Source organism: Dendropsophus ebraccatus, chromosome 5 (genome assembly GCF_027789765.1).
Source record: "Dendropsophus ebraccatus isolate aDenEbr1 chromosome 5, aDenEbr1.pat, whole genome shotgun sequence".
NCBI lineage: Eukaryota > Metazoa > Chordata > Amphibia > Anura > Hylidae > Dendropsophus > Dendropsophus ebraccatus.
In genome coordinates, this window is record NC_091458.1 from 67,978,402 (window position 1) to 68,002,578 (window position 24,177).

The 24,177-nt window shown below is 44.8% G+C and overlaps 1 protein-coding gene across 1 annotated transcript in view; it reads right to left on the reverse strand.

Annotated features, from left to right (window-relative positions):
• The window catches only part of COG3 (component of oligomeric golgi complex 3), a 70,689-nt gene that overhangs the window by 38,931 nt on the left and 7,581 nt on the right, over positions 1-24,177 (reverse strand). Inside the window, exons 4-14 of the mRNA XM_069970524.1 lie at positions 22,538-22,703; positions 20,192-20,266; positions 18,809-18,901; positions 18,015-18,140; positions 17,658-17,738; positions 10,744-10,787; positions 8,134-8,260; positions 7,799-7,890; positions 6,989-7,128; positions 5,796-5,956; positions 5,155-5,263 (exon numbers count right to left, since the gene is read on the reverse strand). Of these exons, the coding sequence (XP_069826625.1) occupies positions 5,155-5,263; positions 5,796-5,956; positions 6,989-7,128; positions 7,799-7,890; positions 8,134-8,260; positions 10,744-10,787; positions 17,658-17,738; positions 18,015-18,140; positions 18,809-18,901; positions 20,192-20,266; positions 22,538-22,703 (1,214 nt within the window). The remainder of the gene's footprint in view (positions 1-5,154; positions 5,264-5,795; positions 5,957-6,988; positions 7,129-7,798; positions 7,891-8,133; positions 8,261-10,743; positions 10,788-17,657; positions 17,739-18,014; positions 18,141-18,808; positions 18,902-20,191; positions 20,267-22,537; positions 22,704-24,177) is intronic.

Consider the following 24,177-nt stretch of genomic DNA (forward strand, 5'->3'; position numbering starts at 1 on the left):
GGCCTTACATCTGGCGTATCGGCCGAGGACTTGGCCGACCTCGCCCAACAGGTTCAGGACGCGGCTCAGTACCTCTGTTCGGCTTCTCTGGACGCTGCAGCCTGTTCGGCTTTTGCGTCGGCCAATATTGTAGCCATTCGCCGGTCCTTGTGGCTTCGGGAGTGGCGGGCTGACAACGCTTCCAAGCGTTCTCTCACCAGTCTTCCTTTTGCGGGCTCTCGTCTCTTCGGGAAACGTCTGGATGACATAATTTCCGATGCCACGGGGGGGAAGAGTACCAATCTTCCCCAGCAGCGCCCCAAGCGTCAGGATCCCCGTCGCAAACCAGGCTCCTTTCGTTCCTTTCGGTCGCTTCCGCCGTCTCGCTCCGGAAAGTCGGCGGCCCCTCAGAACAAAAGGTCCGGTTTCTCTAAGAACCGTTCTTCCTGGCAGGCGCGATCTGCCGCCTCCCGCCCACCCTTTAAGCCTGGCACCTCCAAGCCCTCCTCCTCCTGAAGGTTTTCCTCCACCCGGATCTCCTCAGGTGGGCGGCCGCCTCCTGTTGTTCCGGGAGGTCTGGCTTGCTCATGTTCAGGACGCCTGGGTGCGAGAACTGATCTCACAGGGTTACAAGATCGAGTTCGTTTCCGTTCCCCGCGATCGTTTTTTCCTTTCTCGTCCTCCCAGGTCCCCTGCCCTGGCGGACGGTTTTTTCCAGGCCATCCCTTCCCTCCTCTCGAAGGGAGTGATTGTTCGCGTCCCTCCTCTTCAACGGTTCCGCGGGTTCTATTCGAACCTATTCGTGGTTCCGAAGAGGGACGGTTCGGTGCGTCCGATTCTAGACCTCAAGCGTCTGAATCGTCACGTCCGACTATCTCACTTCCGGATGGAGTCCCTGCGTTCTGTGATCGCATCTCTGGAGCCAGGCGAGTTTCTTTCTTCGGTGGATATTCAGGACGCGTATCTTCACGTGCCGATTTATCCTCCTCATCAACGTTTCCTGCGTTTTGCAGTAGGGGAAGAGCATTATCAGTTTGTGGCTCTTCCGTTCGGCCTGGCTTCGGCTCCGCGGGTTTTCACGAAGACCATGGCGGCTGTCATGGCTCTTCTTCGGGCTCGAGGTGTCTCAGTAACTCCTTACTTGGACGACATACTCGTCAAAGCCCCATCCAAGGACCAGAATTTAGAGAGCCTCCACATCACCCTGGATACGCTCTCCCGCTTCGGTTGGCTGCTCAACCGTTCCAAGTCCTCCCTGGTCCCTGCCCAGTCCATCGTTTTTCTGGGGATGCGGTTGGATTCAGTACAGGCCCGCGTTTTTCTTCCAGAGGACAAGTTGCAGTCCCTTCAGGCCAATATCAGAGCTCTTTGCAGCCACCGCCCTGTGTCCATACGTTCCTGTATGAGGGTTCTGGGGAAGATGGTGGCGTCTATGGAGGCGATCCCTTTTGCCCAGTTTCATTCCCGCCCCCTGCAGCTCTTCCTGCTGTCACGGTGGGACAGGTCACTCCCCTCTCTAGATCGGAGGGTGAAACTACCGGCTCGCCTCCGCCAAGACCTTCAGTGGTGGTTACGGTCTCCGAGCCTCTCTCTGGGTCGCTCCTTCCTTCCCGTTCATTGGCAGATTGTGACCACCGATGCCAGCCTGCGGGGCTGGGGAGGGGTTTGGAACGATCTGACGGTTCAGGGAACCTGGTCGGCCAAGGAAGCTTGCCTCCCCATCAACATCCTCGAACTGCGGGCGATTCGGCTCTCCCTTCTGCACTGGCAGACACAGCTCCACGGTCTCCCCGTTCGGGTGCAGACAGACAACGCCACTGCAGTGGCTTATGTGAATCATCAGGGCGGGACCCGCAGCAAGGCCGCCATGATGGAAGTGGCGCTGATCCTCTCCTGGGCGGAGGAAACCGTGCTTGCCTTGTCCGCTGTTCACATTCCGGGTGTGGACAACTGGATGGCCGACTATCTGAGTCGTGCACGGGTGGATCCAGGGGAATGGACCCTGCATCCCGAGGTGTTCTCCCAGATCTGTCGCAGGTGGGGGACACCGGATGTGGATCTGATGGCGTCTCGCTTCAACCACAGACTGCCGAAGTTCGTCTGCCGGACGAGGGACCCTCTGGCTCTGGCCTCGGACGCCTTGGTGATTCCCTGGCGTCGGTTCAGCCTCCCTTACATCTTTCCTCCTCTCCCGCTTCTGCCGCGGGTGGTGAGAAAGATAAAGTCGGAAGGACTTCCGGTAATCCTCGTGGCCCCGGACTGGCCACGGCGCGCCTGGTACACGGATCTCGTGAACCTCGCCGCCGACGTCCCCTGGCGTCTACCAGACCGACCGGATCTTCTCACTCAAGGTCCGCTCTGCCACCCGCGTTTAGCCACGCTACGTTTGACGGCGTGGCTGTTGAAACCTGGATTCTGAAATCACGTGGTTTCTCTGATGCGGTCATTAGGACCATGATCAGGGCCCGGAAGCCTGCATCGGCAAGGATTTATTATCGTTGTTGGAAGGCTTTCCTCCGTCACTGTGAGGCCTGTTCTGCGCCTCCACTTCCCTTTTCTCTGGCGCAACTCCTGGCCTTCCTCCAGGCAGGTCTGGACGCAGGCTTAGCTCTGAGCTCTCTTAAGGGCCAGGTTTCTGCCCTTTCAGTTTTTTTCCAGAGACCATTGGCGTCAGTTCCTCAAGTCAGGACTTTTCTCCAAGGAGTGGCGCGCATTGCACCTCCTTATCGGCACCCAGTTCCCCCGTGGGATCTGAATCTCGTCCTGGATGCTATGCAGTCCCCTCCGTTTGAGCCCCTCCGGGAAGTGCCTTTGGCCATCTTGTCCTTTAAGGTGGCTTTCCTGGTGGCGGTTACGTCTGTCCGGAGGATTTCGGAATTGGCAGCCCTTTCTTGCCGCCCTCCCCTGCTGGTGTTGCACCAGGACAAGGCGGTACTTAGGCCCGTGGCTTCTTTTCAGCCCAAGGTGGTTTCGCCTTTCCACCTCAACGAAGATATTGTTCTTCCCTCTTTCTGCCCGGCCCCCTCTCATCCAAGGGAGCGCGCGCTCCACAAGCTGGATGTGGTTCGCGCCCTGCGCATCTATCTCTCCAGGACAAAGTCTCTTCGACACTCGGACTCACTCTTTGTCATCCCTGAGGGTCCTCGAAAGGGGTCAGCAGCGTCTAAGGCGACCCTGGCTCGCTGGGTCCGCTCCGCCATCGCTCAGGCTTACCGGAGTAAGGGTAAGTCGCCCCCGTTCCGGATTGCAGCTCACTCGACTCGTTCGGTTGGGGCTTCCTGGGCCATTCGTCATGGGGCCTCAGCTCTTCAACTCTGTAAGGCCGCCACGTGGTCCTCGCTGCACACCTTTTCTAGGTTTTACCGTGTGGACACGTTTGCATCGGCCGATGCGAGTCTGGGCCGCATGGTCTTGCAGGCAGCAGTGGCTTCTTCCTCTTCTTAGCTCCACTCTGTCTCTTCCCACCCAAGGGACTGCTTTTGGACGTCCCACGGTGTCTGTGTCCCCCAATAAGACGCACGAGAAAGGAGGAGTTTTTACTCACCGTAAACTCTCTTTCTCGTAGTCTTCATTGGGGGACACAGCACCCACCCTCTGTTGTCTGATTAAGGTTGCCTGTTGGCCTGTGTTGTTTTTCAGATTTTGAGTGTGGACTGTTTTTTCTTTATGGTTGTTTCGGCTCCTCCTACTGCTTTTTCACTACTGAATTAGCTCAGTGCCAGTGGGTGGGTATAGCCTGCTGGGAGGGGCCGACTTGTTTTGTTTTTTCTTAGTGTCAGCCTCCTAGTGGCAGCAGCCTATACCCACGGTGTCTGTGTCCCCCAATGAAGACTACGAGAAAGAGAGTTTACGGTGAGTAAAAACTCCTCCTTTTGCACCGTTAACCCCTTTGAGTGCCGTGGGCTATCTTCTTACTAGATAGATAGATAGATAGATAGATAGATAGATAGATAGAGAGATAGATAGGAAATCCCCTCCCCTCCCGCACATACAGTTGGGGTCAGGTATAGGTCGGCACCTCCATGCTCCCCCGGCCTCTCTCTCTCTCTCCTGCACAGGAATCCTCTGCCCCGTCACTCAGTGCTGTAGTACATATATCTGCCGGCAGCGTCCCGGGCAGATCGTCACACACGGCTGCTTCCAACACTGCAAAAAGATAACGAGGCGCCGAGGATTCCTGTGGGGGAGAGAGTGCGGTGCCTGGTGGGGGGGAAGATGTGCCGACATATACCTGACCCCTGCAGCCACTTTATGTACGGGAGAGGGAAGGCAGGGCACACCGTGCAGCTTCCAGAGCCGTCCGGAAGCAGCAGCAGCGCTGAGCACACAGCACGCCTGTGCGCAGCCTGTCACATCTCCAGTCTTCCTCCTCAGGAAGATTAGCGGAGGGGAGCAGAGCGTGCGGCCGCAGGGTGAGGAGGAGGAGGAGGAGGGAGGGGGGAAATACCGCAGATACCGTCCTGGCAAAGTTGAGGTCGGTTAACCGACGCCAGAGACGGTATCGGTATTTTGACGGTATACCGCCCAGCCCTATGGACAGGCTGCTGTGTATGTGTGTGTGTGTATATATATATATATATATATATATATATATATATATATATATATATATATATATATATATAACTCTCTGTCAATTACCGGCATGAGGGGTGGGAGAAGAGCGTTCACCTAACGAATACACCAGACGCATAACTGAGCCCACTCTAATCTTTAAAGAGGACCTGTCACCCCCCGTGCCGGGGTGACAGGCTCCCAACCCCCCGTTACAGCCCCCTATACTCACCTGATTCCGCTTCCTGATCCGGTCGGGTCACGGAGATATGAGCGCCCGAAGCCCGGCGCACGTGCTCACAGGAGAGTCCGATGCCCATAGAGAATGACGAAGCATTAGACTCCCCATTCATTCTCTATAAGCGTCGGACTCTCCTGTGAGCGGGCGCGCATATCTCCGTGACCCGACAGGATCAGATGAGTATAGGGGGCGGGGGGTGACAGGTCTCCCTTTAAACATTCCTCTTAGCACAATTCACAATTTTTTTGTGATGCCATGGCCATTAGGAGTATAGATCGGTGGCTGCAAAATGCTGATCTTATGGATGGTATATTAAGGTGACAAATCTACTTGAAATATTTATATATTTAAATCTAACAAAAAAGGGAAAAAAAACATACCACTTTTAATGAGATTATTGGCTTCAGGATCCTCTAGATGGACATCAGAGAACGATGCATCCGGAGACTGCAACCTCTTTTGTTCTTCCTTCAGACTCAGAGCAATTTGCTGTGTATACAAAATACATTGAACAGTTCAAGCCCTTCTACATCATCGGTGGTAGGAGTGTGGCAAAAATATTTTTGCATGTACACTACAAACGTAGTGGCCATCAAATTCATTGGCAGTATGATATTTATTACAATGGCATGCTAACCTATATGCTTAGTACACAATGGAAAGTATGTTCAGGGGTAAGGACTTCTGTCTGTAAACTTAATTCCTGCCTCTGTACAGTAGCATTCAGTAATACATACACTGTAAGCATCAGTCATGACCTGCCCAGCACAGTACATACACCAGGCCATGTGCAAGAGCAGCCAGCCCAGCGAATGTAAATTGAGCGGTCATGCATACAGTATGTGGATGCCTGCACACATACATGTGCCTAGTGGTGGGGAAGAACGGGCAGGGGCGGTCAGCCTTTTGCACATTTTATTCTGGCCTGAATTCTTTTTTACACACACACACACAATACATTTTTGTGTGTTCATGCTTCCCTCTAGTGATATTATTCTTCATAAGAAGCCCGATAGGATACCTCCATCATCTCCAGCTTGTCAGGATATGCCAAATCCCCAGGGGCAGGTTTATAGCCCAAGATATCAGTCTGAATGTATATGTGTGTTCGGTAGACAAGTCTCTCTTGTACATCTTCCAGCATCTGCTTCACTACTGCGGCAAAGGCACCAAGTTGTTCAGCTAAATGCAACACATAAAAGAGTAACTATAAATACTACAGAAACAGTAACAGCACAGGTTTAACGTAATGTAAAGCAACATACTTCAATTGAACATATATATGATGAATAGACAGATATTTATTCTAAACCATCATATGATCTCAAAGACACATACAGTTTAAGTCAAAACTTTATTAACCCATTGCACATTTATGGGGGTTCATTGGTGTTGTCCAATGAAATCTCTAAATACATCCAGACTTTGTGGCAAAGGGAAAAAAAGGGATTTTATTAACCTCCCTTGCTCCCAGTTATCTCAGCTCACGGTCTCTGCTGTGCTCCACTTTCTGGTACGGAGGCTGGCAGGCAATCACTGGCCGAGTAGAGACACCACTGCAACCAGACATTGGCTCTGCTGCAGTGTCTTGTGGGAACCCCAGCACTAGGAAGTGGAGTGCAGCGGAGACAGGCAGCAGGATAACAGGGCTGTGTGCAAGTACAGTATCTTTCTTTTGTTATGTTGTCTGGGAGTATTTATTTAAAAACAAGCCTTACCTGATAGCTCTTTTATCAAGTCAGAACAAATAGAAAAAATATTTATTGAACGGAAATGGAGGGGGTTAATACTTTTCCTATGCGATGCATTAAATTACCATGACCCCAAAATCAGAGCTTTATTTTAACATCCTGCCTTTATATTCTCCAGGGGTATGGTTTAGTATACTATTGCTTTGATATTCAAATTAAAGTGGTTAAAAGGATAGTGCAAGGTTCTGACACGCTATGGCAATCCTCATTTTGCAACCCACCACTTCGGTGTCTGGAATTGGAGTACCAGGGAGTGAGGATTTCTGTAACCCTTTAGATCCCCGAACAACTGCTTCAACCAGCCACTGACCCAACTGGCTATGCTTGGCGTGCTTTCTGAATAAACTGAATTAGGAAACAATGCGGAAATTGGTTATATGTAAATAAAACTATAAGGTTAATACCCTTTAGCACCGTCCTTTGGAAGTGAAGCTGATAAAGGTTCCCATTTAGTATGCCTTACCATTATTTTGAACATGATCCTCAAGCATCTCAATTTTCAATATACCACAAAGTTCTGAGAGTGTTTCCAAGTGAACAACATGAATGATGAGCGGTCGCAACACATCATAGAGAGACAGACACAATTTCTCCAAAAGTTCACTGTAAAAAAAAAAAAAGAAAAAAGAATAAAACAAAAAGTAAAAAACTATAATTTTTTGTCTAGTTCTAGTCCAACTGACTGTTCAGTGAAAAGTATAGACACCCGACCAAATAGTAAAATGCAGTCTTCTCTGTATGTCTCTATATGCAGATGCTGATACTAGTGACCCAATGGGCTGTTACTATTAAATCCCCTTCATTACTGATCTGTATATTGGGGAAATAGGGAACATGCTGCTCCTGGATAACCCTGATCTGCCCCAAAGAAAAAGATAATAAATAAGATATTTTAAGGAAGCCTCTACACACAGCTCTCTCCGCAGCCTCACCCCACTACCAGGAAGACAGGACCGCACCACCACCACCAGTGCAGGGTCACCCTGCACCCCGCTGCACTGTCACCTCCATTACCTGTGGGAGATGCTGCCCCCGTCACCTCCAGCTACACAGCTCAGTGTGAACATACCCTAAAGGAGGACTATACAGAACGGTAACTAACTGTGCCTGAACAATTACCTAATGTACACAGATGTAAAACAAACTTTATCATGACAAAGAGATATATATATATATATATATATATATATATATATATATATATATATATATATATTTTATAAAAAAGTGATTACACAGAGTGCAGAGTAACATTTATAAATTTACCACATACTCCAATTTTGGTGTTGGTTTGGTGAAAAATTCATTGTAAAGTTGGTGTTCATCTTGGCATACGTGGACCATGAACGCACAACCACTTCGCACCTATAAGAAAATAAACTTGTGTTTACCTAAAATCAATGAAAAGTTTACACATTACAGAGGCATCACTGTCTCAAGCAGTAGTAAAGCTGACCAATTTATTCAATCAATAGACCTCCGCTTATATTATTTAACAGCTCTGAAGGATGTCAAGCTGGAAAGGGTAAAAGAGGGGGTGAGCATACCATGTATAGAATGATTGGATGAGTAAGCACAAATGCCTTGCCAATTACATGAAATGCTTACCAGTGCACAGTGATCCCTGTTGTTCTGGCTGGTTAGATCTGTAATTGTGCTGGTGATACTTGGACTAAGTAAGTTCTCCCGCTGTTCTAAATAGCACTGATGTATTTCGCCAAGAAGTAGCTGATACCTTTTACATAACATTAAAAACAATAGTCACCACAGGTGTATTCTGCAAAAGCTGAACATGTCATCTCTTGTAATAGCTCACAAGAAATACTCTGCACCTCCTGCATAAATACTAGCACTTACAAAGTGTAAGCACTTTGTCAGAGCTTTAATTTTCTTTGAAGGAGAAGTCCAGCATAAATTTTTATAAAGTTTTGTATTGCCCCCCCAAAAGTTATTCAGATCTCCAATATACACTTATTACAGGAAATGCTTATAAAAAGTGTTTTTTTTTCCCCTACACTTCCAACTGCATCAAAGCTTCACTTCCTGGATAACATGGTGATGTCACACCCCGACTCCCAGAGCTATGCGGGCTGTGGCTGCTGGAGAGGATGATGGCAGAGGGATGCTCAGTGTCCATCCAGGGCCCTGTGTCCCTCAGTGTCCCTCTGCCATCATCCTCATCAGCAACAGCCCGCACAGCTCTGAGAGTCAGGTCGTGACATCACCATTTTATCCAGGAAGTGAAGCCTTAATGCAGTAGTAAGTGCAGGGAAAAAAGCACTTTATAAGCATTTCCCCGTAATAAGTGTAGCACAGATGTTAAAGGAGAAGTCCGGCCAAAATTTATTTTTTATAAGTTATTACTGATGGAAAGTTATACAATTTTCTAATGTACATTAATTATGGGAAATGCTCATATACTGCTATTTCCCTTAATTTAGTGTATCAGGAAGTGTTAGAATTCTCTCAGAAGCATTGACGTCACGACGAATGGTGTAATTCCTATGGAGTGTCCAGCAGGGGGCGCACTATATATAGAAGTCAATGAGTACCATTAACTTCTTTATATAGTGCACCCCTGCTGGACACTCCATTGGAATTACAATGGATGTGTATGTAAATGTAATATACAGTGTTTTTGATTGAATACATTTATGAAATACTTTGGGGAGCAAGTGTCCTTGCTCCCCAAAGTATTCCATAAATGTAAGCAATCAGTACATAACAGTAAGCCCGCCGAACCGCCCGCCCGCCGCTACGGACTACACTCAACTACTACTCTCCCCACCTGCTCATAGCATGAGCAGTTGATGGGAGAGTAGTAGCTGGGTTATATCTCTGAGATCGCCGCCGCTGATGCCTCGCAGGGGAGCCGCTCATCACTGCAGCCATCATCCCCATCCTGCTGCTTCCTTACTCTATCTGATGGCTGACTCCCGCCCGGCCGCCCGGCACGTGTGATCAGAGAGTGGCTGGGCGGGGAGTCAGCCATCAGATAGTGTAAGGAAGCAGCAGGAGGAGGGAGCGGAGGGGGATGATGGCTGCAGTGATGAGCGGCTCCCCTGCACGGCAGCATCAGTGGCAGCGGCGATCTCAACTACTACTCTCCCCACCTGCTCATAGCATGCGTAGGTGATGGGAGAGTAGTAGCCGGGTTATATCGCCGAGATCGCTGCCGCCACTGATGCTGCCGTGCAGGGGAGCCGCTCATCACTGCAGCCATCATCCCCCTCCTGCTGCTTCCAGGAGTCAGCCATCAGATAGAGTAAGGAAGCAGCAGGAGGGGGATGATGGCTGCAGTGATGGGCGATCTCGGAGATATAACCCAGCTACTACTCTCCCATCAACTGCTCATGCTATGAGCAGGTGGGGAGAGTAGTAGTTGAGTGTAGTCCAGAGCAGCGGGCGTTCGGTAGCGGCGGGTTTACTGTTATGTACACTTGCTCCCCAAAGTATTTCAGAACTGTATTCAATCAAAAACACTGTATAATAAATTTACATACACATCCATTGTAATTCCAATGGAGTGTCCAGCAGGGGCGCACTATATACAGAAGTCAATGGTACTCATTGACTTCTATATATATAGTGCGCCCCCTGCTGGACACTCCATAGGAATTACACCATTCGTCGTGACGTCACTGCTTCAGAGATAATTCTAACATTTCCTGATACACTAAATTAAGGGAAATAGCAGTATATGAGCATTTCCCATAATTAATGTACATTAAAAAATTGTATAACTTTCCATCAGTAATAACATATAAAAAATAAATTTTGTCCAGACTTCTCCTTTAAGAAAGTTCATTACCTCCATTATCCTGGAACACTAGCAGGAAAGCATTACCACCTCCACTATCTTAGATCCCCAAGCAACTTAGCGTTATTGCTTCCACTAGCCTACCTTGCTTTGCTTTTTTTTACATGAATGTATTGGCGCAAGCAGTGCACTGGCCTATTCCTGAGCACTGGCCCAGTATGAAGCACTGGGGGTGGGCCCACCGGCCCCAAGTGTGACAATCTCTCCCCTCTGTGACCGGGCTCCATTAGACTAAATGGAGCCACATTACAGAGGGAGGGGGTCCAGTTACACTGGGGGCCTGCAGGCCCATCCCCGGTGCTTCATGCCTGGCCAGTGCTCTGTAACAGACCAGTGCCATGCATGGGAACCAGGCAGCGGTTCAAAAATAGCACTAAAGAGTTCCAAGTAATACTCACTCAGGTAACTTCTCTGACCGCTGCTCCATTTGTTCAATAAGTGTCTAAGCAAACAGCAATACAGTCAATTAGGCATCATATAAAATTAAGTTGCTACTGTTCTAATGTTATTCAGACTAGTTTAGCAGAAAGAATATTTCATAGCATTTTAACTTAAAAAGGATATCCGAGTGAGATGAAATTGGAGATAAATAGATTCCACGCTCGATCCTATGTAATAGTATAGCATTGAAATTGAAAAACCACAATTCTTTACATAATCTCAGTGTACTCACCCTCCCCCAGAGCTGTGTAGTTCTTTTCCTCATGCAGATTCCTACTAGCCTGCTTTCTCTACTCATTCCCCCTTCTGGGCCTAACACATCACATATTAAGCTCAGGGAGCTCAGCTTGATGCAGACTTGCTATAAAGGCAGAGTCTCCTGAACTGAATCTATGATGTGTTGTCCCCTGAAAGAGGAGAAAACAGAACAGAATGAAAGCTGCTGGAAACGACAAGCAGAAGGAAGTAGTACACAGCTTATGGTGGGAGGGTAAGTACATTGACATCACAAAGAGCTTTGAGCTGTTTAAACCCAAGTATACTACATTATTATGGGACTTGTTTACCTATAATTTCAAGTCACTGCAATATCCCCTTTAAAGCAGACCTGTCAGCCCTTTGCTAGACAGGGCTTCTCCACAGTACTTTTCAGCACGAAGAGTATTTGTGTTAATATGTAAAAAAAAAAAAAGTCTAGGTCCCCAGAGGGTGTTTTCCAGCACTGTGCGAGCCCAGGGTTAGCCAGCCCATCACCTCTTATTCACCACTTTGATGCCAAGGCATTACAAGGCTTATATTACTGCTCTGGAAAGGACTCTGGAAATTTTTTCTGCTTTAACTCACATGTAAGAATACATGTCATTCTGTATTGTAAGCAAATGAACTGAACTGTACATCAAAAAACTAAGACTGAACAAGAATTTATAAAGCAATATATAAGTTATAGTCAACATTAGGGATGGGCAATTAATCAAATTCGATAAATTCACCAACGATTCGAGTCACGATTCATATTTTTTATGAAAATTGTGACTTATATTTTAGCCTAGGCCGTATGTGGGGCTAGTTTTGTCCACAGCTGCTGCTTTGCTTGTAATGTGCAGCATCAGCAGTGGCAGAGGTGTGCAGGTCTCAGGATCGCAGCAGAGGCTCAGCGGTCACAACCTTTTAGATGTCGTGGTAATAACATTTAAAGTGTTTGACAGTGGGGAGGGGGCTTACCCTGTCTGGTATCAGCACCCCACACTGCTATTGAGGGACATCAATGGTTGCCATTGGAGTCGGGGGCCTAAAAAAAGCCCTCAGATCTGCCATTAATAGTGACAGGCAGCAATGTTTTGGAATACTATGCATTCCAAAACATTATGCTATTGGTCATTGCTTCTAGAGGAGGAAAAAACATTCTTTACATCCAAAGAAAAACGTTTATCATTAAAGGAAATCCATCCCTATATTTTGGGACAGCAGGATTAGTGTCTCAATACCACCAAGTGTAAGGCGCCTGTGTCCAAAGCCGCAGGAATTCTCTGCGACAATTGCCTTCATCAATATCGGTGGCATTGAGACACTAACCTGCTGAATAAAGAAATGCTGGTGCTTTAGTGTCACAAAACAGTGACTTTTTTTCATCGCACTGTACCACCATTTTAAACAGGGGACCCCACTGTCATGACTGTGGGGGTGCCAATGGTCAGACCCCAGCGCTTCCTCACTTATCCTGTAGAAAGGTGAAAAAGTTGCTTGTGGGACCAGCGTGTTAATATACAGTCTACTGATTATATGAATTGTTGATCAGTCTGAATTTTGTCATTCTTTAACCCCTTGCCTCCGCAGCCTGTTTTGGCCTTAATGACCAGGGCCTATTTTGCAAATCTGACCTGTGTCTCTTTATGTAGTGGTAACTCTGCTGTGCTTTTAATTATCATGGTTATTCTGAGACTGTTTTTTCGTGACATATTCCTCTTTATGTTTGTGGTATACTTTGGTTGATACACTCAGTTTTTTTGTGAAAAACACAAAATTTGCGCAAAAATTAGAAACATTTACAATCTTTTATATTCAAAATTCTCTTTTTCTGAGAAAAATAGTTATGCCACATGAATTAATTATTACTGCAACATCTACAACATGTCTACTTTATGGTGACGTCATTTGGTGAATGTCCTTTTACTAGTTAGGATGTTAGAGGGCTTCGAAATTTTGCAATGATTTTCAAATTTTCAGGAAAATTTCAAATTCAGATTTTTTTAGGGACCAGTTCAGTTCTGAAGTGGATTTGTGGGGCCTGTATGTTAGTTACCCCAATAAATCCCTCCATTGTAAAAACTGCACCCCTCAACATATTCAGAGTAACGTTTCATAAGTGTATTAACCCTTTAGGTGTTTCGCAGAAATGTAAGCAAGTTGGAGGGGAAATTTAAAATTCTCATTTTTTTGGAAGATATTCCATTTTAATCCATTTTTTTCCTCTAACACAGCAAATACTTACTGAGAAATGGAGCTCACTGTTTATTCCCCTTATTCCAATGTTTCTAGAAATCCCCCATATGTGGCCGCTGTGCGTCACCTGACTCAACCACAGGCCGCAGACATGACAGAAGCCTTATGTATTTTTGGGGTCTTTTCTTATTTAAGGTTTTTTATAGTCATTATATCATGTCACGGAGGCCTTGGTGTGCTAAAATATTTGTGAAAGACAAGTTTACGTTTCCATCGGTACCATTGGGGGGGGGACATGTGACACTCTGATCATTATTTATTAAATTTTTTTTATGAGATGGTACGAATAAAAAACACAATTTAGCAGCTGTTTTTCATCTTTTTTTGTACGCCGTTTACTATACGTTGCATATGACATGTTATCTTTATTCGTCAGGTCGGTACGATTACAGTGATATCCATTTTATATAGCTCTTGTTATAGTTTATGGCATTTATACTATAAAAACTGTTTGTGTCTTGCACATTGTAAGAGTGGTAATATTTTAATTTCTTCGCCAATGGAGTTATGTGAGGGCTTTTTTTTGCAGCATAAGCTGATGCTTTTAGTGGTACACCTTTTGGGTATATGTGACGTTTTTTCTATAATTTTTAGGGGGCGGGATTAACAAAAATTTTACATTTTTGTTAGTTTTTTATTGATTTTTTTTAATGGCGTTAATCGGGTGGAAAAATTAATGTAACCGGTTAATAGATGGGGTCATTACGGACGCGGCGATACCACATATGTGTACTTTATTTATAGGGGATCAATAATAAAGGGAGGATGGGAAATGTGTATATTTATTTATGTTTATTTATTTCAATTATTTTTTTATTTATTATGTATTTATTTATTTAATTTATTTATTGTAATTAAATATTTCTTTATTTATGTATGTATGTGTGTGCTTAGTGGGGTTTTTTTACTTTCACTTTTTCACATATATAATGCATTACAGCACATGATCAGTGCTGTAATGCATTATATATTGAATGATCTGTCAGTGTTATACTGACAGATCATTCAAATGATCAGGTCCCTGCCTCAGTGCAGGGGCCTGATCATTAGAAATCATAGCACCCCAGACGCACTGGGAAGCGTCTGGGTTGCTATGGTTACCCTCCCGGAGTCGCGCGATTGCTCGCGCGGCTCCGGGGAAGGGGGGGTCTGGGGAGAGGGAGCACGGGGAGGGGGGCGCCTGGAGAGGGAGAGAGCGGGCTGGGGAGGAGGGGGTGCGGGGTCGGCTAGGGCATGGAGCGGGTGCCTGGGAGGAGCACAGCAGCGGCACAGCATGTGCAGCTGCCTCCTCCCAGCATCCGATCTGCGAGAAGCAGCAGATCACCCCATAGACGCTGCGGTCGCACCGACCGCGGCGTCTATGGGGTTAACTGCCCGGGGGGAACGCGGCCCCTCTCTGGGCAGTGGCAGCAGGAGGAGGCTGTGTGACACAGCCTCCTTCTGCTGCCCGATCTCAGCCAGGGACAGTGGGGGGAGGCAGGGAGAGCATGACGTGCAGGGACGTCATGATGCAGAATGGCACTGCTTTTCATGACGTCCCTGGACGTCATATTGGGGGAAGGGGTTAAACTTGTTTAAAAAAAAAAAAAAAAAAAATTGAGAATGACCCTTAAATATGTCATCCAAAAATGACATTGTTAAAATCCTGATTTTATGTTAAACTTATTTTATAATGATTTTTATGATGGTTTTTTTCCACTTTACTATCTACATTATAAAATAATCCTGGAATTTTCATTCTCACTCCTAGGTGTAAAACTATGCTGCAACTTCCTGTTGTGTCTGTGGTGGTAAGAGAAGGCTGCTGTAAAGTGATCTGTACAGCATTGCAGCGACATGTTACACCTGTAGATAGCATCAATTAAAGACAATAGTATCTCCCTGTGAAATGACCTCTTCTGAGGTCAACAAATATGATCAGTAATGTTTCACATTCATCTCAAGGGGACAGGTCCTGTCTATTAATGCCAATGTCCATGAGATTTGTTGTAAAGCAGGTCACTAAATGCAGTTAACAGTTCAGGCAATATGGCCACCCCCATGACAATGTACAAAAAAAAAAATGGAATAAAAAAAATTACAGTAAAAAATTAAAAACATATAAGGGGAAAAAAACAATGTTACAGTGTCTGCCTTTAATCAGTATAAAAAGATGACACATTTTCTCTAACAAAATAAATACAACTTGAGATTTCAGCCTTAACCTACATGTACAAAAAGTGAATACAGTTTATATATATTTATATTTGGAGTGAAAATGTCTAAAAATTTTGCGCACCCGCTTAGCTGCGCAAAATTTTGTGACATTTCACTGACTTACGCTGAAAGTAGGCATGATTTATCATGTGCGACTATCTAAAATAGTCGCACATGTGTCGCAAACTGACTCCACACTAGAGGTGGTGTATTTCACCACCTATAATGTGGAGCCGGTATGCTCCATGGTTTAGGTGCAGTGCACCCGGTCCAGAGTGTAAAGGGTTAAGTAGTGATGCAGCAGCATCACTACTAACCCCCTGGGGCTGTACAGTAAGGAGGGGTGCTTAGCGCACCCCTCCTTGCAGTACTGGAGCATGGAATTCCTTAGTTAAGCCGGGATTCCTTGCCCTACGGGGTTTCCTACCCAAAAGCAGAAAGCAGGTGGTGGGTGATGGTAGGGGCTGGGAGTTACCTGTTGCTGCTTCCTCGGCAGTCCCGGTAAGCCCCGCCCTGGGCCGCAATGGGGGCAGGGCTTACTGTCATCGAAACTGAGCCTACTGGGTCAGCCGAGGAAGCAGGAGCAGGTAACCCCCAGCCCCTAACATCACCCCCCCCCCCCCCCCCATTGGAGATCGCACTGCATCTGCCCCAGGAAGGAAGGGGGCACTTAACCCCTTTCCTTGCTGGTGCAGTGCCAAAACAGTCTGGTCCCCAAGGGGTTAAGTCCCTGGGAGCCAGACTGTAAATCCCATGCCCATGCTAAAAGTCACCTAGCTTTCCAAGGATCCTGTAAGGGTTAACCTTACAGGATGCTGGGAAAGCTGGGTGATCTCCAGCATGGGCATGGGAGTTACAGTCTGGCTCCCAGGGGGTTAACCCCTTACTTGCTGTTTGTTTTTGCTTGTGTTTTTTCTTTTTTTTCTCCAGATACCGGCATGCAGAGGATTACCGCGGATACGTTTGGACTACGTCGATGACCGGCGGAGTTTAATGTTCAATAAAATGGTCAACGAGGGGTGTGGGGGTGTTTTTATTTGAATAAAAAATTTTTTTTCTAGGTGTTTTGTATTTTCTTTCATTACTTTACAGACTTAGTAGTGGAAGCTGTCTGATAGACGGAATCCATTACTAAGTCAGGGCTTAGTGTTAGCCGGTATAAAATGGCTAACACTAACCCCCTATTATTACCCCAGTACCCTAAGCCACCGGGGGTAATGGGAAGAGTCGGGTGCCAGTGGTCCCAGAGCGTCAAAATTGGCGCTCCTGGACTGGGTGGTAGCAGGCTGGTAATATTTAGGCTGGGGAGGGCCAAAAACAGTGGCCCTTCCCACCCTGGTGTTACTAGGCCGCTGTTGCTTGGTTTTTAACCCGGCTGGTTATGAAAATAGGGGGAACACTATGCATTTTTTTAAGATTATTTATTTAAAGAGAAAAAAAAAACGCCGGGTTAAAAACCAAACAAACAGCAGCCTAGTAACACCCGGGTGGGAAGGCCCATTGTTTTTGACCCCCCCCCAGCCTTAATATTACCAGCCTGCTGCCGCCCAGTCCAGGAGCGCCAATTTTGACGCTCCGGGACCACTGGCACCCGGCTCTTCCTAGTACCCCTGGTGGCATTGGGTACTGGGGTAATAATGGGGGGGATTAGTGTTAGCCATTTTATACCGGCTAACACTAATCCCTGACTCAGTAATGGATTCAGTCTATCAGACAGCTTCCACTACTAAGTCTGTAAAGTAATGAGAGAAAACACAACACACCTAGAAATTTTTTTTATTCAAGTAAAAACACCCTCACACCCCTCGTTAACCATTTTATTGAACAGTAAAGTCCGCCGGTCATCGACGTAGTCCAAACAAATCCGACGTAATCCTCTGCATGTCTGTATCTGAAAAAGTAAGGGAGAAGAAAATGCTCATTACCCAGGAGGCGAACCAGGGCCAATGAGACTATTTAGAGACAATTCTGAGACAATTCTGAGTCAAACAAATTAGCACCACAGAAAATAGACCAGGCTTATCCCTGATAGTAAATTGCACTTTGAATAGACCAGTCTATTCTTGCCAAAGCAGAAATAGACCACATCTAGAAAAATCCCCTGTTGATAAATCTCCCCCATAATTTTCCTTCACTTCACTTGTTATGAGACATGCAGGAACCGAAGAACACTTACCCTGACCTTTGGAGCTGCTGCCCTAAATTTGACATAAAATAATGTAAATGCATTGTCGGACTGTGGTGCAGTTGACGGATCCTGCCAAACAATAAAACACAAAAAATATTATTATTATTTTTTTTTTTAATAAGACAATTGTCAATACATAGGTCCCAAAAGGAGAATCTTCTAAAGGAAGGGCATAAGTAAAAAAAAAAATAAATAAAAAAAAATAAAAAAAAAAAATCAGATAAACATGTGAAAAATATAATTGAAAAACCAAACCCAAAAGCAATAACTGAAAAGGGACACAATTTAAAGTATACCTATAATTTTGCTAATGTTGCAAACCACACCATACTGCTCCTTACATACCCGCTTCATAAGTTGATTTGTGAGGTTTTGTAGTGTGTTCACTGTGTAAGTCTTCATAAGGTGCATAGCTTTAGAAAGACATTGCCTAAACTTCGCCATATAAACAGGATAATCTTTATAATTCGGCTGTGAGTGAAGAAAAAAAAAAATTATAAAACACAAAGTATTGTGAGACATTCATCCTTCCTTCATAACTTGTTAATATACAGAATAGAAAGGCACTAGCTTCAACTGCAACTGTTGAAATAAATCCATTCAAGACATAATATACAGTACACAATAATTAAAAACTTTTTAAGATCCTATTCACACATCTGTAGAGCTATCTGCAGCCAAAGACCCTCAGCTATGGACTGATATCACTACGGATGTGCATCCATAAACGTCCACGTATGCACAGTCCAATTCATTGAGAATAGGTGAATCGTGCCACAACTAAGGGGTGCACAACGACTTGTTCATTTTATTTTATTTTTTTGCTGCACTGATCCTCCGAGTGTAAATTAAATGCAAGAAGTGAATATGTCTACCAGCACTGAGGTGGTAAAAAATTAAGCCAGGAAAGAAAAATAAAACAGAAGAAAAATTTTGAAGAAACAATGAGACACCATTAATATTCAAGAAAGAAATCATAATAATAATAATAATAATTCAGCCTTTACCAACAAGTCCAAGGGGTCAATACAAGAAAATATAAAGAAATTATACAGCGTTCACATAAACCATCCCGACTTGTTATAGTGAGAAACCAAGCTCCGCACACTGGGCACCACAACATGGTAATGGGAACTTACATGTAAGGAGATATAAGATATACAGTCATCTAGCTTTGACAGCATGGGTATAAATCCTTCACTGTTCACAGATAATGTGGGAGAATTCAGCTTCTAAAAAGGAGAAAAAGATCACACTTTTGGTATTTGATGTGTACGTTTGATAAAATTCGATGTTATGACATATTTACGTGATGATAAATGTCATAGATGTGGTTCCCAGAAATAGGACCTGTATCTATCTCATGATTGAGTTATATACTCATACCCCCCCTCAGAGTTGTGAGGTAAGTTAGTACTTGTAATCAATTTCCCCACTGACGGACTCCTCCTTTAGGGTGCGTTCACACCTACAGGATCTGCAGCTGATTTTCTGCAGCAGATTTCAGTTAAATAACTGAACACAGCATCAGATTTGATGCTGTGTTCAGTTATTTAACTGAAATCTGCTGCAGAAAATCAGCTGCAGATCCTGTAGGTGTGAACGCACCATTAAAGTGAATCTGTCATCTGTAGATCTGTAAATCTGTAGATTTATGCTGCCTTAAATGAGGGCAGCATAAAATTTGGACAGAAATGCTGAACAGATCGATGTATTACATACATCACTCGCCATTCTCCTAACATACAGGAGAATAGGATTGTTGCCACACCCCTCCTCCCACCCTCCAGCTGCTTATTGACAATGGCTGACTATACACAGCATGGATAGATAACTACCAATCAGCAGCTGGTGGGCGGAGTTCTCTGCTTCTCAATAATATCCAGGACTACTGGGCTCATGCACAGAATGGAGAGGACTACTTATTGGCCGTTCGCTCAGGAAGACATTTCCGAATCAGCTGCACAGAACAATGTAAGTGATACATTATTCTGTACAGCTTCTCTGTCACTAGTTTATGCTACTCTAAGATACAACAGCATTACCTGCTGACAGAGTCTCTTTAAAGATGACCTTTAAAAATGATCACGATAGTGACAGTCTGCTGCCCGTGGATGCATGTAATAGTTCTAAGCATCGCCCAGACCGCCCCTCCCGCAGCTCCCCATGGCCCGGCTGGTTCATATCTATATGTACCGTATTTTCCAGCGTATAAGGCGACCGGGCATATAAGACGACCCCTGACTTTTATTCAGATTGTCAGGGGTTCGCCTTATACGCTGGAAAATGTTAACCCCTGCCTGACCGCAGCCCTGTTAGCTGCAGCTAAACTAATGAGAAAAACGTATGGGGCGACCATACCCGGCGTATAGACAACCCTCGACTTCTGACAAGATTTTTCGGGGGTAAAAAGTAGTCTTATACGCCGGAAAATACGGTATAATGTTTTTTATTATGAGGTGTGTGCATTAGTGAAACATAGGAAAGTGTATACTGTCATACAGGCAGCGGACAATACTCACTGTATTGATATTTTCTAATTCATTAAAGTAAGAGAGTTTCTGTTGAATGCTTTCAGCGAGGTTGACAAGCTCAGACTGTGAAGAAAAAAAGGGAAATGTTTGGTCAGAAAAGGTTCTGTATGCCACACACCTTCATATGGGGTACACCTCTATACAGTAGCCTAGGAATCAGGGGTAACTATCAGCATGCAAATGTTTTCCAGCATAGATGTAGCACTAGATGTCTCACAGGACGGATATAGCACTAGATGTCTCCCAGGACGGATGTAGCACTACATGTCTCCCAGGACAGATGTAGCACTAGATGTCTCCCAGGACAGATGTAGCACTAGATGTCTCCCAGGACAGATGTAGCACTAGATGTCTCCCAGGACAGATGTAGCACTAGATGTCTCCCAGGACAGATGTAGCACTAGATGTCTCCCAGGACAGATGTAGCACTAGATGTCTCCCAGGACAGATGTAGCACTAGATGTCTCCCAGGACAGATGTAGCACTAGATGTCTCCCAGGACAGATGTAGCACTAGATGTCTCCCAGGACAGATGTAGCACTAGATGTCTCCCAGGACAGATGTAGCACTAGATGTCTCCCAGGACAGATGTAGCACTAGATGTCTCCCAGGACAGATGTAGCACTAGATGTCTCCCAGGACAGATGTAGCACTAGATGTCTCCCAGGACAGATGTAGCACTAGATGTCTCCCAGGACAGATGTAGCACTAGATGTCTCCCAGGACAGATGTAGCACTAGATGTCTCCCAGGACAGATGTAGCACTAGATGTCTCCCAGGACGGATGTAGCACTACATGTCTCCCAGGATGGATGTAGCACTACATGTCTCCCAGGATGGATGTAGTACTAGATGTCTCCCAGGATAGATGTAGCACTACATGTCTCCCAGGACGGATGTAGTACTAGATTGTCTTCCAGGATGGATGTAGCACTAGATGTCTCCCAGGACAGATGTAGCACTACATGTCTCCCAGGATGGATGTAGCACTACATGTCTCCCAGGATGGATGTAGTACTAGATTGTCTTCCAGGATGGATGTAGTACTAGATTGTCTTCCAGGATGGATGTAGTACTAGATGTCTCCCAGGATGGATGTAGTACTAGATGTCTCCCAGGATAGATGTAGCACTAGATGTCTCCCAGGACAGATGTAGTACTAGATTGTCTCCCGGGATGGATGTAGTACTAGTACTATTAGAAATATTTTGGAGCTACATGTCGACCTTTACAAGCATTGTGCCAATTGTAAATTTTGTCTTTGCGCTTTCGTTTATTCCTCCTCATGTTTAAAAGGCCATACTTCTTCCTTTTTTCACCTACAGACCAATAAGAGCTCTAATTTTTTGCGCTACTAATTGTACTTTGCAATGGCATACTTAATTTTTTCCATAAAATATGCTGCGAAACCAGGAAAAAAAATAGGTTTGTGTGGTAAAATTGAAAATAAAACCCTTTTTTTTTTTCATTTGGGGGGTTTTGTGTGTGCACCCTTCGCCCTGTTATATGTTATAACATATGACATGTTATACATGTTCCTCAGGTTGGTACGATTACAATGATATGCAACTTGTATAACTTTTATTTTATTTGATGGCTTTTAAAAAAAAATTAAAACCTTTGTAAAAAACTTAATGTTTCTTAAAATTGCTCACTTTGATCACTTTTTATTACAATTTTTTCAGGATTTGATGTGACAAAAAATTTTTTTTAAATAAATTTGCACTTTGGCGGGTTTTTGCACTTACACCATTTACCATGTGATATCAGGAATGTGATAGTTTAATATTTAGGGCGATTAGGGGTGCCGTGACACCAAATATGCTTATTTATTTATAAAATGGGAAAATGGTGGTGATTTAAATTTTTATTAGAAGGTTTTTTTATTATTTTTTTTACACAGTAAGGCTGGGTTCACACTACGTTTTTGTAATCAGTTTTTTTCAGCCTTCTTTTTTAAATTAGCGAGCGCGCCGATCGGACCACGCCCGCTAACTGTTGCTGTCCTGGGCTACTAATAGTAGCCGGCCCCCCTCTGAACTCCTCTACCCAAGACGTACGGTTACGTTCTGGGTCGTGAAGGGGTTGATAAGTAAATGGGCATGATGGGAATTTTAGTTTTGCAACGGGGGGTGTGGGGTGTGCCAAAAGTTCCCCGTCTCTGGCCTAGGGTTAGCTAGCCCATCCCCGCTTATTCCTCACCTCTGTGTCTGCTGTCAATAAAAAGGGGCTTTGGATATGCAGGCACAGAGAAAGTGACTAATCTGAGTCATAATCTGGAATTACTGTCTGAACTGTTGAACACTTACAGGATATATATAAAATGAAACATACCTGTTCCTTTAGCAGTTGTTCACATGCTTCATGTAGTGTCCCTGTTTTTGTGGATACAAATAAGTACTGTTTCTGTAGAGACTCCAAATGCTGCAGAGCAACATTAACATCATTCATTATGGCATCACACTGGTCCTGGAAACCCGATAGGTAGTCCCTCATTTCCCTAAAGAAAGAACAAATGCACATATTTAATAAAAACAAAGTAATATCTTCACCACTGATAGAAGCAAGTACCATTTAGAATGGGGCATTGTCTCCAGCTTCCATCTTTCTACTGCCTCTAGTAGCTTGGCTGCATCTTGTCTCTAAGCTGAAGCTAAAACATCCCCCCCCCCCCGTGACTGGAATATATTCTTATAACATATTCCCCTCTTCACATTCTTCTTACTTTCTTCTATAATTATAATATTTGACTGCCGTATCAAAGAAGGGAGTTAGAGATCCCCTTCCTTAAGGCCATGTTACACAGAGCTGGTGATAACTTGCGGTATAGTAGCTAAAGATTCTAACGTTATTACCTTAATCAATTGCTGTAATAAACTATCATTTTTGTGGCCGTTTTATTGTTGTTAATCATTTGCAATGGGAGAAAACTGTTTTTTTCCCAAGCAACTAAAAGATTTCTTATTACACAAACACATTGATGTATTATCAGGAAGAAGCTATTGTAGCGAAACGTGACGCGACCCGAGATCCTCCATTGCTGGTTTACAGGTTTGTGGCAGGGGATGTGTGATAGGCGTACTGGTGCCTTACTGTCAGCCCCCCTGTCCTTGTGATGTTGCATACCTTATGTGTATTTTTCCCCCCTCATGTTCCTGCCTATTGGTTGTATTTACCATTTGAGCCCTGTTACCTGGTTTGAGCACTTGCACTTTAACTGTATATATACTTATCGACTTTTATTCCATGTGTAGGGGGGAACATTGTATGATGGCAACATCACTATACTAGATATACTCATTTGGTGGTGTCTTGGTATCCCATTTTCTGCATTTGTGTGGTCATAAGTGTCCGTTTTGTAATGAATTCTTTTCATTTGACATCATACAGACCCCAGTGTTGGTGCAACAATCGAACGATTTTGTGTTTGGCGTGTGCTCGCTTAACCCCAAAACACCTAATAATGATTGCTAAAGACCGATAGTTTTGGCGGGCTTTCACACGATAATCGCTCTGAGTCATGGGGCCTTTACAACTCTGACATAAGTAACAGAATCCCCACTCTTAGGGGATGGTCATGCAGATGTGTTACCTCTACAAAGCAAATACAGAAATCACTAACATGACACAAAACAATGCTTAACATTCTGGATGCACATAAACGAAATAAAAGTATTTTAGTTACGCGCATATGTTCTTACAAATTTACATTTGCTGACCGCTGACAACCCCTCCCCCCGATATCAAGAACGAGGACCCCAGTCTAACATTAAAATGGAGCAAAGAATTGTGGAAGAGAGACAATGTTCCATTAATTCTTTATGAAAGCTACAAAAACAGCTGAACCCTGTACTCAACTGGGGTCCCCATTTCTAAGATAACAGGGGACCTGAGCAGTCAAGCCCCTGTGATCAGCTACTTATCCCCTATCCTGTGAATAGAGGATAATGAAGAGGTTAACGAAATATAATAAC